The sequence below is a fragment of the Panthera uncia genome, chromosome D2 (genome assembly GCF_023721935.1).
Source record: "Panthera uncia isolate 11264 chromosome D2, Puncia_PCG_1.0, whole genome shotgun sequence".
Classification (NCBI taxonomy): domain Eukaryota; kingdom Metazoa; phylum Chordata; class Mammalia; order Carnivora; family Felidae; genus Panthera; species Panthera uncia.
This window is the reverse complement of record NC_064818.1, coordinates 68,763,415-68,779,939: the sequence shown is the minus strand read 5'-3', so window position 1 is coordinate 68,779,939 and position 16,525 is coordinate 68,763,415. Positions and strand designations below refer to the sequence as shown.

General features: G+C 38.4%; 1 protein-coding gene across 2 annotated transcripts in view; it reads left to right on the top strand.

The window, feature by feature from the left end:
* Positions 1-16,525, top strand: part of CCDC186 (coiled-coil domain containing 186) — a 56,949-nt gene that overhangs the window by 25,156 nt on the left and 15,268 nt on the right. For both annotated transcript variants that reach the window (XM_049645811.1, XM_049645812.1), the window contains exons 5-10: positions 3,740-3,952; positions 4,885-5,004; positions 12,315-12,419; positions 12,860-12,958; positions 13,142-13,228; positions 14,067-14,209. In XM_049645811.1, coding sequence (XP_049501768.1) covers positions 3,740-3,952; positions 4,885-5,004; positions 12,315-12,419; positions 12,860-12,958; positions 13,142-13,228; positions 14,067-14,209 — 767 coding nt within the window. The remainder of the gene's footprint in view (positions 1-3,739; positions 3,953-4,884; positions 5,005-12,314; positions 12,420-12,859; positions 12,959-13,141; positions 13,229-14,066; positions 14,210-16,525) is intronic.

Genomic DNA, 16,525 nt, shown 5'->3' with positions numbered 1-16,525 from the left:
TATTCTCCTTCCTTCCATCCCCCCTTTTTAAAATAATTGGCAACATGCTGCGTTCACTACTATGTAATTGTTCCCTCTATAATGATAAAAACTATAGGTGAAGTTATTAACATTAGCTAGTGTATTGAGATTTAGCTATGGGCCAGGCCACGTTCAAAGCACTTTACAACTTATTTAATCTTCACAACAACCCTACGAAGTGGGTATTATGGTGTAGATTTTGGAGTTCATTTCATTTAAATATTTATAGATCTGCTTCATTCCTTTTTACCCCTACCTTTTCCTGTCAACTTTTTGAAAATTTTTAAGCCTGTAGAAAAGATGAAAGAATAGTAAAATGAACACTGTTTTATCCTTCATGTAGAGTCACCAAACCTGGTTAAATTTTATTTTGAAGTAGATTCCCAGCATGAGTGTGCACCTGTTTATGCACACGCACACACAGTACATTCCCCAGTTTAATTTTCCAGCTTGAGGTTTCTCCATTTCTCAGACTGCAGGTAGAATGAATATGAACCTCAAACTTCCAGGAGGGTAGGCTTATATTATAAATTCTCAAGGACTTACAGCATGTTCCCTTTATACCCCCATTCCTGGATTGGGAAATGTCCACAGGGCAATGAAGAGTTCAGGCCTAGCATACCATTCTGGATTCCTGCTTCCTCTTAGCTTCTTGGGCCCTGGGGGTTTCTCATACTTTGTTGTGAGCTCAACTGTTTATTAAAAGAATTATTTGTTGTATTTCATCTAAATTTTTGGTGTTTTAGATGGGGATGGTTTATCTACCATATTTTGAGACCAGAACATCTTACATTTTATCTTAATTTTAACTGGCTATTGAATCCTATTGAATATCTTATTCCTGCTTTCTATGTGTTTATCCAAGTCAGTGATAAATATCTTAAACTGGTCAAATCCAAAGACTTACTGGCTCCTCTTCCTTTATCTGTACCCTAAATGGACAGACTTTTTGCAGAAGCTTAAGCAATAGTTACTGTATGATCTTGTTTAATACTTCCAGCAGTTCTGGGAAGTAGGTGCTGCCATCATCTGGGTTGAGACCTAGAAATGTGAACACTCAGCACCCCACATTATTCCTTCGCAGCTGATCCACGGATGACCGAGTAACAGGACATCCCTCGCATAGTCCAGAACCTCATACTATTCTACTTTATTTTAATTGTCTTTTTTCTGGTTTTTCTGCTTCCCATCTCTCAATTTCAGCGAAGCTACCATCCTGCCACCAGTTATCTTACTAATTCGTTTAATAAAAGGTTTGATTTATAAACCCTTTGGCTTCTCATTGCCTGTAGGATAAAATCTCAACTCATTAGCATGATAAGAGAAGCCCTTCTTCCTTTGAAGATGTAATCTCTATTTAAATCTGTTTCATAACTACGTCCCCCCACCCAGTCCAACCAACATACTAAATTTAAATCCTCCAAAATGTCTTGATATCCTCAAAAAAGTTATGCTATTTTATACAACTAGGCATTTGCGCTTTTGTTCATGTTATATGTATATATGTTGTTTATATAATGTGTAAACATTTTGTTTATATGTTATTCATACCTAGATAATGAGCTTTTCTGGGACAGAAGCCACAACTTGTTCTTTGTGTTTCCAAAAGCTAATACATTATCTGAACATCAACTTATGAAACTAGACTTCTTTTTAAGTTGATATTATCATTAATTGCTTTTCCTAAGAACAGTTATTCAATTATCTAAAAATATAGCTAATTCCGTTAACCAGTTCCAGCACAGTTTTCTCAATCCTTGTCTATAATTACGTCGTGAAATCCTCAGGGATCTCTGACATTCCTATTCCAATATTTCCCTTAATTTTTCCTGAAAATTAACAGGTTATTTCAGTGGGGGGGGGGGGCCCAATTGGACAATTTTGAAAAGTATTTGTATAGTATTCTGAGTGTCTACTAGATGTGCTTATCAGCTATAGCAGAACTTCATGAAACGTTCTTTGTCATGTACTTTTCATCAGACCATGGTAGCTTTACCTATATTCTCTTTAACATTATATCTTCTTCAATTCAGTTATAGTATCAGTTGGTATTTACCACTAGATGCCAATGAAAAGCCCTAAAGTTTAAGGTTTCATCTTTTATAACATAAATATGTGTTCCATCATATTTGCAAGCTGTGAGTGTAAATTTACTTAAATGAAGGGCTATCTGTAGAAGTTTTCATTGCATGAAACTTCAGAATATGGAGCACTGGCTTATATTAACAGAATTTTGAGAGTATATAGATATCACAATCCAATTAGGTATTTTTTTTTTTTTAACGTTTATTTATTTTTCAGACAGAGAGACACAGAGCATGAATGGGGGAGGGTCAGAGAGAGGGAGACACAGAATCCGAAACAGGCTCCAGGCTCTGAGTTGTCAGCACAGAGCCCGACGTGGGGCTCGAACTCACGGACCGCGAGATCATAACCTGAGCCAAAGTCGGCCGCTTAACCGACTGAGCCACCCCGGCGCCCCTAGATATTTTTTTATTAAGTGAAACGCTTTAGAAAAGTTTTTCATATACAAGAAATCAGATGATCATTCATTAGCCTACAGTTAGCGAGGGAGCTAAGATTTTTAGATTTTAGGAATTGTCAGCCATATAGTCAGGGTCCTGGCAGAAAACAGAAACTGCCGATTTGAGAAGGTAATGAAAGGACTCTTTACAAAAAAGTATGGACAAGGTTTAGGGGACCCAAAGGAAAATGCGGGGTCTTGAGATGCTAGAGGAGCCACTGTTACTCTTTGGGCTAAAGGAATAAGGAGAGGGAGCAGGTAATGCAACTCAGAAGGGTTAGTTGTATAGTGTGGACACCTGACACAGACAGTGGCCTTCCGCGAACCTGTGGTGACTCTGGAGGAGCCAGATCTCACTCTTTGCCTGTAGTTCTGATCTGCCTAATGCCTCCCGTTGACTGAATCCAACTGGAAGTATGAGGGCAAGGGAACTTATTGATACGGTCCATGATAGTCATCTTCCCAAAGCACAGGGTGGGATAGGAAAGAGTGGAAGAGTGGATCTGGAGGAGTAAATGGGAAACAGTAACTATGTCAGCCAAAGGAAAAGGAAAAGGAAAGAGTAAAGGCAAATAGTAGTGATAGTAATTTATTGGCTGTATCTTTTTTCTGTAATTCTGAATTTTTCCTTTCATTTAAAAATTTCATGACACAGGCCTGAGGATGTTGTGCAAAAAAACCCAAAAATACATTGGTGATACTGTAGAAAAATTTTATTTTATTATTTTTTTGTTATTTAAAATTATTTTTAAAGTTTATTTATTTTGAGAGAGAGCATAAGCAGGGGAGGGGCAGAGAGAGTGGGGGACAGAGGATCTGAAGCAGGCTCTGTGCTGACAGCAGAGAGCCCTACGTGGGACTTGAAATCACGAACCATGAGATCATGACCTGAGCCAAAGTCAGATGTTTGACTGAGCCACCCAGGCACCCCTATTGTTTTTTTAATATTTGTTCTTGAGAGGGAGGGAGAGAGGAGGGGATGGGCAGAGAGCAAGGGAGACAGCGGATCTGATCTGTTGTCAGGGCAGAGTCGGATGTGGGGCTCTAGCTCATGAACTGTGAAATCATGACCAGAGCCAAAGTTGGATGCTTAACCCACTGAGTCACTCGGGTGCCCCAAGTATTACTTATTTTGATTGATTTTGATTTTGTTTTGCAAAAAAAGTTTTATTAATGCTGGATATTTTTTCAAAGGCCAACAAAAAATGTGAAGAGGCACGCCAGGAAAAAGAAGCAATGGTAATGAAGTATGTAAGAGGCGAGAAGGAATCTTTAGACCTTCGAAAGGAAAAAGAGATACTTGAAAGAAAACTCAGAGATGCAAATAAAGAATCTGAGAAAAACACTAACAAAATTAAGCAGCTTTCTCAGGAGAAAGGACGGTTGCACCAGCTGTATGAGACAAAGGTATAACGTGGTGCTGTTGTACCTTAGTTGAAATGTATTCTTTTTGCTTTTCTTTAATCAAATAATCATAACTTAATGTGGTTAAGTCACTATTAAACATAAAGTGGTTTTGTTAGTTTGCCTTCTAAGAACATGAATGTTTTAGTAACTTTAATATCTCATTACTTGTCTGCAAAAAGTCTTTGCTGGGAAAAAATGAGATTGACACATGTTTATTAAACAACATTTTCTTGACAGGTATTTTTTTAAAGTCCTCTTTTAATATCTATATGTTGAAGAAATGAGAGTCCTGCTTCAAAACATTTTATTTTGGTAAAATATATACATAGTATGATCAAGATGTAAACAATTTTTCAGCCAGAAGTATACAATTTGACTGAATCTCAATGTAACAGTTATTTATCATAGAATTTATATTTTTCTTGCAGAAAAACATGTTCTTAGATGCTGCCCCAAAAGATTTAATTACTGAGCTTTTTAGAGTCCTTACTGTTAACTAGCTGCTTCATGGCATGGTCTTATTTCTAGTGGATTATCATTTCTTGCTGATGAATGTTATTTTTTTTTTTATAAATTAACTTTTAGTTCAGAAATGTTGTCATTGTTCTCAGGAATTCTGGAAATATTTAATTTGTATTTTGCCTGAATGCCAGCCGGTTGAGAAGAATCATGAAGGTGTGCTTGTACTTGCAATGTATCTAGTTGGTTAAAATGTAAATGTTAATCATCTTACGTCTATTAATTTGATGTAGGGTTTTGCTACTCTCTTAATCATTTGAACTTTAAATTAGGTTTACAGCTTGTAGGTTATAATATGCTAGCCCCTGAAATACAGTGTTAATTGCACTGATTATTTTGATGAGGCATAAAAGATACACAAAGAGTTGGTTGATTGTTTAAGTGAAAAATATGACCTAGTGATATTGTTTTAGGAAAGTGAAACTACTAGACTCACCAGAGAAATTGACAAATTAAAAGAAGATATCAACTCTCATGTCATAAAAGTAAAATGGGCACAAAACAAATTAAAAGCAGAAATGGATTCACACAAGGTAAGTACTGTAATGCAATGGAAAAATTATTCAAACCAGTTTTAAGAGCAAATGCAATAATAGTTAATGAGGCATAAAGCTTAATTTAGTGACTTCTGTGGAGTAGGTGGGGCCTAAATATTTGGTAATTGTGAAAAGATATTTCCTTGCATGATTTACATATTAAATTACACTATTAAATTTTATCATAAATTTAAAAAATATTAAACTTTGTCATTCATTGTTTATAAATCCAAAATTGATTTTGTTCTTCAAGCATTTTTTGATATCTATATTTAATATTAAACATTGTCAGAAATTTAGGGGAAAGAGGGGAGTCTGTGGGTTATTTATAAAAATTAAAAGTAGACTCTGAAAATTTAGAAGGAATATCAGTGATGCTAAGATTCTTATAATCAAGAAATATAAATTCTTATTTATGTGGTGCCTGGGTGACTCAGTCGGTTGAACGTCTGACTCTTGACTTCAACTCAGGTCATAATCCCAGAGTTGTGGGATTGAGCCCCATGTGTGCCACCAAGTGTGGAGCCTGCTTAATGCTCTCTCTCTCTCCCTCTGTCCCCTTCCCCTCCCCAGCTTATATGTACCCTTGTGCACTCCCACTCGCTCTCTCAAAAATAAAAGAAAATAGAGGCACCTGGGTGGCTCAATTGGTTAAGTGTCAGACTTCGGCTCAGGTCGTGATCTCATAGTTCGTGAGTTCGAGCCCTGTGTTGGGCTCTGTGCTGACAGCTGGGAGCCTGGAACCTGCTTCAGATTCTGTGTGACTCACACTCTCTCTCTCTGTCTCTCTCTCTCTGTCTCTCTTTCTCTCTCTCTTTCTCTCTCTCTCTCTGTCTCTGTCTCTGTCTCTCTCTCTCTCTCTCTCTGCCCCTCCCCGACGTGTGTGCACGCACATGCATGCTCTCTCTCTCAAAAATAAACATTTAATAAAATTTTTTAATAAATAAATATAAATTTTTATTTTAATAAGAGTATAATAAAGATTTTAAGAATGTTTTCATATCTGTTTATTATGAATATAATTGCATTGGTATTCTGCCTAATGAGTATCATTTAAAAAAAATTAATATAATGATAAGTGATCCTAAAGGCTGGTATGTGATGCCATGATTTTAAGCACCAACTGAACTGGTATAAGAGTTAATAAAAATCTGAAGATGATAGATGTGAAGTAAAAGAACAACTTCAAAATAGGATTTAAACTGAAGAGCAGTATTATTTATAACAATTGCCAAGTTTTCAAAACTAAGATTAATGATATTGTTTAAAACCATAATCATAGGTTATCTCACTAAATAATTCTAAGTAGAACTGTTAATAACCTTTGGATATTTGCATATAATATTATCAGAGAAAACTGTTGGGAGAAGTGTTGACGGTGGTGACAGAATAGAGAATGGCGGCTGTCCTCAAGTTCTGAGCTAAATGCTGATCCGCACAGGAGTGTTGACGAGCTACACAGGCAGAGAAGGAATTGCCAGAAGGAATTAGGAGCGGAAATCCTTGCAGTTCACACAGGCAGGGCTGTAAATCATTTAAAATTTCCCTTTACTTTAAGTTACAGAATGAAGAATTAAAATTCCAAATCCTACATCATGATAATGATTTCCAAACTATCCAAATTGCTTCAAGATCTGAATATAATAGTGGGTCATATCTAATATCTGTGGCACTTTTCTCCTCATTATCTCTAGCCCTAAGGGATGGGATGCTGCAACTTATTAGAATACTAGCATTGGAGCGTGAAAAGTGAAAGGCTAACATTTGGTCTTCTGTGACCATATGTGTTAAAAAATTGGTAATAATAGATACTTAATGGCAGCTTTGAGGTGAGATGAAACCAGATACTTTGTAAGTAGGTTAGAGAAATAGTTTAAGGCTGACATAATGAGGTCACATGGTGTGGATTGCTAGAAAACGAAAATAAGCATATTGACCTAGTATGTGGAAATTAGAAATTAACCAGTTTTTTTTTTAAGGCATTTATTAACCAGCAGGTGTTTAACTGGGCCTTCCTCTGTGCACAGCACTGTATGAAATAATATGGATGCTGTAAAAGCCATGGAGGACCCAGTAATTGCTTTGAGAGAGTGTCTGGAATGGGATCCTGGTTACCTGTTATACGTATTTACCTAGGAGATGTGAGGTGGCGTCTCTAGATCAAAGGATGCAAAGATTTAATGACCGTCTAGGCAGTATAGGCCACCTTTTAAAATGTGAACAAGAGCCAGGACTCTCATAAGTTTTTCTCCAGGCACCCTTTCCAATTTTAGTTTCTGCCCACCCAGTCCTAGGTATTAATATTGAAGTTCTGGATGTTACTGGATTCACTGTGATCATTAACCGCTGAGCAGGCCTCCAGAGGTATTACCAGAAACTAAGTCTTAGTTAGATCGGATAGCTCCTTCATCAGTAGAATTATCAATTGGATCAGACAATGGAAATAGTTTCACTTATTCCTTTTCTGAAACTCCTTTGGAAGTTAAATTGAAATGTGTTTTTAACGCCTAGCTTCTAAAAACAAAAGCCTTTTATTTTTAGTGTAGTGAAGGACTTTCCCCACAGTGTACCTCATATAATTGTTCACCTACCTGGTTGCTACCTATTTACCTACTTGGTCCCAGGATAAAATAATCTCACTGGAGCCTAGATATGGCCAGCAACAGATGTGGCAGTAGACTGTAGCTTGACTGTACTGGGTGCTTGCTAGACAATTTTGCTTCAGAGAAAGCTTGAGGAGTGGATTCTTGGATATGAGGACAACATCTAAACCCCCAGATGCAAGAGATTGTACTATCCTGCAGACCTAATGTGCAACTAAGGGTTGGTATATTTTATAATTTATTCCCTCAACAAGACTCTGCTACTTACGATCTGTGCTCTTCTCTGAAAGTTATCATGTTGTCAGTGATAACTTCATTCTTGTATGGTTTAACTTATAAAGCCCACTAATTAGAAACTAGTGCTCACTTTTAATTAGCTTTACTGTTACCTCACATGGTAGAAGTATATGTTCAGTTCTGTAACTCTTCTATAACTATTAATTGGTTGCATTATGGAGTAACAGGGTTCAGTTTAGCCTCCCACCTTAAAAAACTTAATTAAAAAAAAAAAAAAAAGAAAATATATGAAATGAAGGTTTTTAGGTTTGGGACAACAAAGGCAGCACAGGACAGTGATCCCTGAGAGAAGGGAATCAAGCAAGATGGAGAATTTGCAGGTTGCTGCAAAGAAGAAGAACCCAGACAGATCCCAGCAAGTCTCCATGAATTGAGGAGACAAAGTTTGAAGTATGGGAAACAGGGTAGAGTACCAGAGAAGAGAAAGATTTGGAGATTTGCACTGTGTTCCCTTCAGTTCATTCAGCTCAGTACTAATCAGTATATGTGTATGAGAAAGAGGTGGAGTACTCAGAAAGGAGTAGGGGTGACAATTCCTAGGGCTCATAAGAGCGGCTCACGTTTCCCCCAACCAAGAGCGAGCGCTCTTAACATACAGGGCATCCAGTGGTCCTCAGAAGGGTGTTGCTTTAGCAGTGGGGACTAATTAGCCCGAATTCAAAGTCTGTTATGGACCCATCTTAGAAAGCTTTGAAAGAAAACCTCAAATCAAATTGTTTCAAATAACCATGTCCCAGAAGAAAGCCCAAAATACTTGAATTCAGAAATCTCTAGGATCTACAAACTTAAAATTGACAGTGTCTGGAATCCAATAAAAAATTACCAGACATGCAAAGAAGCAGGAAAATATAGCCTATAATGAGAAGTAAAGAAAAATCAATTGGTAGAAACAAAGCCAGAAATGACCTAGGTGAAAGAAGTAGGTAAGGATGTTAAAACAGCTGTTATAAAAATATAGTCCATATATTCAAGAAGGTAAATAAAAGCATGAGTGTGTTAAAAGTAGAGACATAAAAGGTGAAATGGATGTAACGTCTGAGATGAAAAATACAGTGGGCAGAATTAACAAGATTAGATACTATAGAAGACAAGATTGGTGGACTTGAAAAACATGAAACTTTAAAAGCTATGCTAGTTAGTGACTCCTAGATTTATAACTTGGACACAGAATTCCAGATTCATATAGTCCAGTGGCTGTTTGGCATCTGACATCTGGGATGACTCACAGGCATCTTCAACTGAACGTGTCTAAAACTCAGTGGATAATGTGCCCGCCCTCCATTGCTTCCCTTCTCAGTAGATGGCAGTTCAGTCTTGTAGTTGCCCAGGCCCAAAACCTGAGGATTGTCCTTGAATTCTCAGTCACCATATCCAGTCCTTTAGCGACTCTTCGTGCTCACTTCTTTCAGGTCTTTACCCATCTGTCACCTCTCAGTGTCACTTTCCCTGGCTCTCTCAACATTCATACCTCCCTTCAGACTTGCTTGTGCCCTTTATTTTTACTCCCTAGCACTTGTCACTATCTAATATAACGTTTTACTTATGTATTTTATGTATTATTTATGATCATCACTAGAATACCAGCTTTATGAGAGTAGATATTTTAACTGTCTTCCAGTAATATTTCCCCAAAGCTTAGAACAGTGCCTTACATGGCAGTGAACACATAATACCTTAACCAAACTTATTTTATTCGATTATTTAATAATGATTTAGCATTAAGGAATCTCTCAATTGCTGGTTTTTGAGTGGAGTACCTACTGTGTGCCTAGCTATTTCAGTTATTGATATGAAAGTGGGAAAAAATATATGAACGATTTTTCTCTCCCCTCCCCTCTTCAAGCTAATACTCTGATATCAAAAAAAAAAAACACAAGGTTTGAAAAATTCTCCAAATAATTTGTATTTTAGAAGTGATACTGAGGTTTTTTTTTAAATTTTTTTTTAATGTTTATTTATTTTTGAGACAGAGAGAGACAGAGCATGAACGGGGGAGGGTCAGAGAGAGAGGGAGACACAGAATCCGAAGCAGGCTCCAGGCTCTGAGCGGTCAGCACAGAGCCCGACGCGGGGCTCGAACTCACGGACCGTGAGATCATGACCTGAGCCGAAGTCGGACGCTTAACCGACTGAGCCACTCAGGCGCCCCGAAGTGATGCTGAGTTTTAATCCAAACCAAGTTTTTACTAGAAGACCAGCAACTGGAAGTGTCTAGCTAAGTACTTAATTGTATGAGAGATTATAATAAAAAATGACATGAGAGAAGCGGTGTGTGAAGATAGGTGCAATTTAGATGGTTCAAAAGACGAAGACAAAGACGTTCAAAGTGGAGGAACAACAAGAAAAAAGGAAAAATGGGAGATGAGTATTTGATATTTAGCAAGACCGGCCTACCTACAGCAGAAAGTTTATATTAGTGATTCCTTGTTGATTCAGCAAATATACTTGAACAATAAACATGTGGCAAGTACTAAGCCGGGGGTTGTCCAGAAGCTGTGTACTCAAAGGGGGGAACACGAAAGCTACAGTACGGCGTATACATTGTTATACCCTATGATGCCCCAGATTCTGTCTATGGGAAGGCAGAATAGCAGCATCTACCCCCTTCTGACTAGCAGCTACCAGGAGGTCATACCTAAACCCTCGTCTCAAATCCACAGGATAGCCCAGACCATGGGACTGGATGGGTGCTCTGAAGGAGAACTGTGGAAAATGAGCTGCAGAGCAGGGCTGTATCTGAAAAATTGCCACAGGAAGCAGGAAGCCAGTTGAGGATACAGAGAAGGCAACAGCAAAGAGGGAAAAAACAGTATGTTGTCTTGTAGTAGAAACAGAGGAAGGCTATCCAAAGAGTCAGAAGGGGTCAGAACTGGAGCAGGTAAGTCAAGAATTAAAAATGAGAGAAGGTAGTTGGATTTGGTAAGGGTAGTCCGTCCAAACCTTCAGAATTGCTATTTCAGGAGAGTGGTTAGGAACAGAAACCAAATCACAGCATGGATGTGTAAGACAGTTTCGAGTAGATACCATGGCTGTGAAACAACTGTCTTTTGTGTGTGTGCAAAGAGCTGTTTAACACTGTGTTCGTCTTGGCTTATCATGTTAGTTACTTGTAGCGAATTACTTAAAACTCTGTCAAATTTAACTTTATTTTATGGCTATCAGTTAACTGCATAGGCCGCTTTATTTGTTGTCAAAAGCATAAAGTGTTTTTTCCAGAAAATATGTGACCCCTCAGTGGCGGTGCCAAGGCAAGAACTTTCTCTACTCTGATCATTGTTCTTACCGTTCATCACGTTACTGTGCTCAACCTTGTCGCTGTCTGTGAGGGACAATGTTTTCCTTCCCCAGTGTAGGGAAGAACCCAGTTCTCCCTACTGTGTCTTTCTTCCCTGTGAGTCTCCTTTACTTTTACACAAGACACTTGACCTCTGACACTTCTGGTCCACCAGATGGGTGGAGGTTTTCCCTCCCTGCAAGTAATTCTCTGTGAATACCACCTAGGTGTCCTGCAGTTTCACTCGCCTCTGACACATCTCCCTGGAGGTAGCATCGGATCCCACAGGTTAAGGGTTCGGTCTTACAAGAATGCCCACCCACCCCCTGCCACATACATACTTCAGATGCTATCACCCGTGCTTATGACCAACCAGCTATGGATCAGAAGTTGCAGCCACCCCCTCCTTGGGTTGGAAATTTTCCTTAAAGAACTCAGAGAAACACACGTTTACCGCATTATAAAGGGTATGATAAAGGACACGGATGAACAACCCGATGAAGAGCTGTGTAGGGTGGGGTCTGGAAGGGTCCCAGGCGCAGGAGCTTCCATCCCCATGGAGTTGGCGGGCGTCCCCCTCTCAGCGTGGTCGTACTTGCCAGCGTAGAAGCTCTCTGAACCCCACACTTTGGGATTTTATGGAGGCTTTGTTAAGTAGACATGATGGATCGTCAGCTCCATCTTCAGGCTTTCTTTGGGGGCTAAAAACTCCTGGCTTCTAATCATGACATGGTCTTTTTGGTGACCAGCTCTCATCCAGGAGCCCACCTAGAGTTGTCTCATTAGAACAAAAGACACTCCTGTCACTCAGGAAGTTACAGGGGTTTCAAGAGCTCTATGTCAGGAGCAGAGGCCAAGAGCAATATTGCAGTGGGTTGCCTGGGTGGCTCAGTCAGTTAAATGTCCGACTCTTGATCTCAGCTCATGTCTTACTTTCAGGGTTGTGAGTTCAAGCCCTGCGTTGGGCTCCACGCCCAAAAACACACACACACAAACAATATTGCAACAAGAAATGCTCCTAGTGTTCTTATCACTTAGGATACTACAAGGGTTTTAGGAGTTTTGTGTCAAAGACCAAGGCAAAGACCACTATGTATTTTTTTCTTGTCTCACACTGTCTTTTGTCAATGCAGGAAACCAAAGATAAACTCAAAGAAACAACAACAAAGTTAACTCAAGCAAAGGAAGAAGCAGATCAGATAAGGAAAAATTGTCAGGATATGATAAAAACGTATCAGGTATGCTTAACTTTTCAAATAGATTAGTAACAAAATTGCACCAAATATCAGTACTCGTTTTGTATCTCCAGTGTTTGTAGTGTGGAATGGATTTGGTAGGACAGTTAAATAAATTGCAGACTATTTCCTGTGTTAAAGTACTTGCAGCTTAAATAGAGATCTTATTAGGGAAGTTTTAACCAAATAAAAACATTAGAAAATGTCAGAAGAATGAAGAGTACAGGAAACGTATAACATAAAACCTACTCTGTGTTATGTTACATATCTTAAGTGCTATTCTTGTTCGTGCAGAATTGACATCTTAAAAACCTTTCAGTGCAATCCTTTTTAGTATGTAAGGTATGCATTTCACAATCAGTAAACAATGGCAAAAGCTGTCACGTTCCAAAGTATAAAACTTTAAAAGTTAAGTCATACTTTTTTCATTTCTTTTCCATTAGGAGTCAGAAGAAATTAAATCAAATGAGCTGGATGCCAAGCTTAGACTCACAAAAGGAGAACTTGAAAAACAGATGCAAGAAAAATCCGACCAGCTAGAGGTGAGTGGCTTTGTTTTTTTTATACCGTGGATTGTGTAATAAATACAGAGGGAGAGAAATAATAAATAATGTTATAGTAAGTGTAATAAGAGAATAATAAGGCCTTTTCGAAGGAACACGCAGTAACTTTTAGATCTTGTCTGGTACATAATGATTTGTGGTTTCTTTTAAACTTTTTAAAAGATGCATCATGCCAAAATAAAAGAACTGGAAGATCTAAAGAGGACATTTAAGGAGGGCATGGATGAACTACGAACACTGAGAACAAAGGTAATTAAATCGTTAGTCATTTCAGAGGAAAGGTCAATATCTTTAATTTGGGACTCATTCTGATTTTCCAAGTGTTGGAGAAAGGATATTTATATAGAAATGTTTCAAAATGAAAGAACTCAGAGGAGTAGAATGTCGATTTCCTAGCAACGAAGGTGAGTCTCTTATTGAAATGAAAATGTCTTCTACTTTAGTCCCTTTGAACTATTTGCCACACATTGCTGTTTTACAGCACATTTGCTGTTTCTGTAACTTCTCCTCGGGCCTCTAATGTAAGGCAGTCTTGTCAGCGAATTAATTGGAAAGAAAGTTGGACTTTAGAACTGTGAGTGACAAAAAATAATAGACTTTATATTTCTCCCATATAGTCTTGTACAGTGTTAATTTCTAACAATCTAGTATAGTCCTTCTTGGAAGAATAGTATCCCTTTTGATATGGATGTGAAATATCATTGAATACCATTTATTTATTTAGAAATAGGCTTTTAAGTAACAACCTGGAATTTGCCATCACTTAATAGTTTTCAAAATGCCTTTCGTGTGCATTCCATTTGTTCTCCATGCCAGTTTTTTGAGGTAAGTAGGGAAGGTATATGGTTTTCAGGTGAGGAAATGGAGATTCAGCAAAAACAATGTGACAGGCTAAAACTCCCGAGACTAAATCATAAGAAATCTGAGACTGAGTCCTAGGACTGTCAACATCCCATTGTATTTTCTTCACATTAATTAGTTCCACTCCAGAATTTAGCTTGGATTATTAATATGTAATCACTATTTGAAGTAATTAAGGAACAAGAAAATATTGTTTGTACGCTAACTTGGTTATGATTTTTGATAGGTGAAATGTCTAGAAGATGAACGATTAAGAACAGAAGATGAGTTATCAAAATATAAGGAAATTATTAATCGCCAGAAAGCTGAAATTCAGAATTTATTGGACAGAGTGAAAATTGCGGATCAGATACAGGAGCAGCATCAAAGGTATAAACTTCACAACTTTTCTTTATGCTAATCAATAGGCTCTTCTGTCTCAAGATTGTGTTCTTAAATGCCATTACTGCATTAAACAAGAATGATTTTACAATTCGACTAGTGAAAAACTTTTAAATTCCTGTCTTTGTTTGAACTTTTTTGGATTATCTTTGAAGTTCCTATTATGGCTTCTAAAAATCAAAGTGTATATACCCTCAATATTGGAAATAGCAATTTATAAGACAGAATGGTTTTTAGTTTCTTTATCCATTCTTTAACTTTCAAATTATGTTACTTACTTTTTCTTCTCAAAGGTAGATACATACGTATACCTGTATCTTTGTGTGTGTGTAGTGCAGAGTCAGGAGCTGACCTTATTCCTTGACCTCTTGTAAAACCTTTTAGCTAGACTCTACTCGTGACGTGACCTGGCAGAGCGTGGATTCAGCTTGAATCCAAATACCTTCTTTTTCATACCTTACCCATATCTGCTGCTGAGTGTTGCTAAAAATTCTCACCATCATCAGGGTTGATGCTGTGATAAATCCATGGTTAGTTAGTAACCTCAACTGGAAATGATAATGATGTCCCTAGTCATAGCCTCTCCCTGACCTGGAAGCATCTATTCCTGCTTTGTTCACACTTCTGGTCTCCCTTCCCTTGATATTTACGCTTAGCGGGCAATTACCTCTTATTTACCTCACAAAAGAAATGGGAGCTAACAAGTTCTTGATCTGTCCTGTGAACTCGCCAGCCTTTGCAACCTTTCTTTCTTTTCCTTTTGTTGTTATGGAAGAAGTGTTCCTGTTCCCCTCTGAATTGAGCTTTTCTCTCAACTTCCGTGGATCCCATGCTCTTCTGCTTCTCTTATCCTTTATTTCTTACCCCTCTCTAAATTTTTTGTCTTTCTGCACTTAAATATTGTATATTAAAAACATTAAAATTCCTATGACTCCCCTACCCTTTTCCTGTCGTTCACAACTGAGCATCTTCGTAGAATCATCTATACGCACCCTCCACGCCCTTGCTTCCTTTGTTCTTTTTCTCTCTACGTCCTTCTAGGTTCTACCCCAACCTCCCATTAAAAACTGCTAATGCCTCCTTAAATCTAGCACACGCTTCTCAGACTAAGCCTTGCTTGAATTTTCAGTATTTTTAAAATTTTACTTATTTTGAGAGAGAGAGGGAGAGTATGAGTGCTGGAGGTACAGAGAGGGAGAAAGCGAATCTCAACAAGGCTTCACATCTAGCACAGAGCCCAACACGGGGCTTGATTTCATGAACTGCGAGATCGGGACCAGCTGGAGTCAAGAGTTGACAGTTAACTGACTAAACCACCTAGGAGCCCTGAATTTTCAGTATTAAGACCAGTAAGCCCCTTATCTTTCTTGACATGCTCTGTTCTTCGGCTTCATTTCATATCTGCTTTCCTGGTGTTCCTCCCCACTTTGTGGCCACTCGTTTTCTCCTTTCCTCGGCAGCCTTCTCTTTGTCATAAAACTCTTTTGTTGTTGTTTTATCATACCCCCGAGTGAGCCTTACCATTCCCATACCGTACTGCAGGACCTTCAGATACTGTCTTCAGCCCTTTTTGTTCAGCTCCAGACACACAAGTATCACAGACGCCTCGAACTTTAATGTGTCCCAAACTGATTCATCTATCCTGTCCACAAATACACTCCTCTCCTGTTCCTGACGTGAATGATGCGTGTAGCACCCACGTGACTTTCCAGCCCAGGAACCTGGGGGTCCTCCTTGGCTCTTCTCTCCTTCCCCTCACACATCTAACCAGAAACAGAGTGTTAGTGAGTATCCTTCAAGTCGTGTATTTTTTCGTTCCCACCACTGCTATCATTGTCCTTTCATCTGGAAAACTGCCCCAACTTCTAAACTGTCTTTTTTTAGTTTGGTGGGGTTTTTTGTTTGTTTGTTTTTGTTTTGTTTCCCTTTGAATCCATTTCCTACACTGTGGCCAGCATAATCTTTTTCAAATGGAAATCTCACAAGCTTTCAGTGATTTCCCATTGGCTCAAACTGCCCTGTGAGCTCAGATGCCTTAGCATGGCTTGGAAGATCAGTAGCCACCTTGCTTCTCCCTCTGTGCCTTCTCTTTTTTCAGCACAATTGCTTACAAATGTTGAGTGTCTCCCGTGTTCAATGCTGGGGATATAATGCTGTCGCTGTCCCCATCAGTGTTGAAGCAACAAACAAGTCATTCCGTCGTTCCCTCTCCAGATTTAGCACATACTGTTTCTTCTACCAAAAACATATATATATATATTTTAATATGAAATGTATTGTCAAATTGGTTTCCATACAACACCC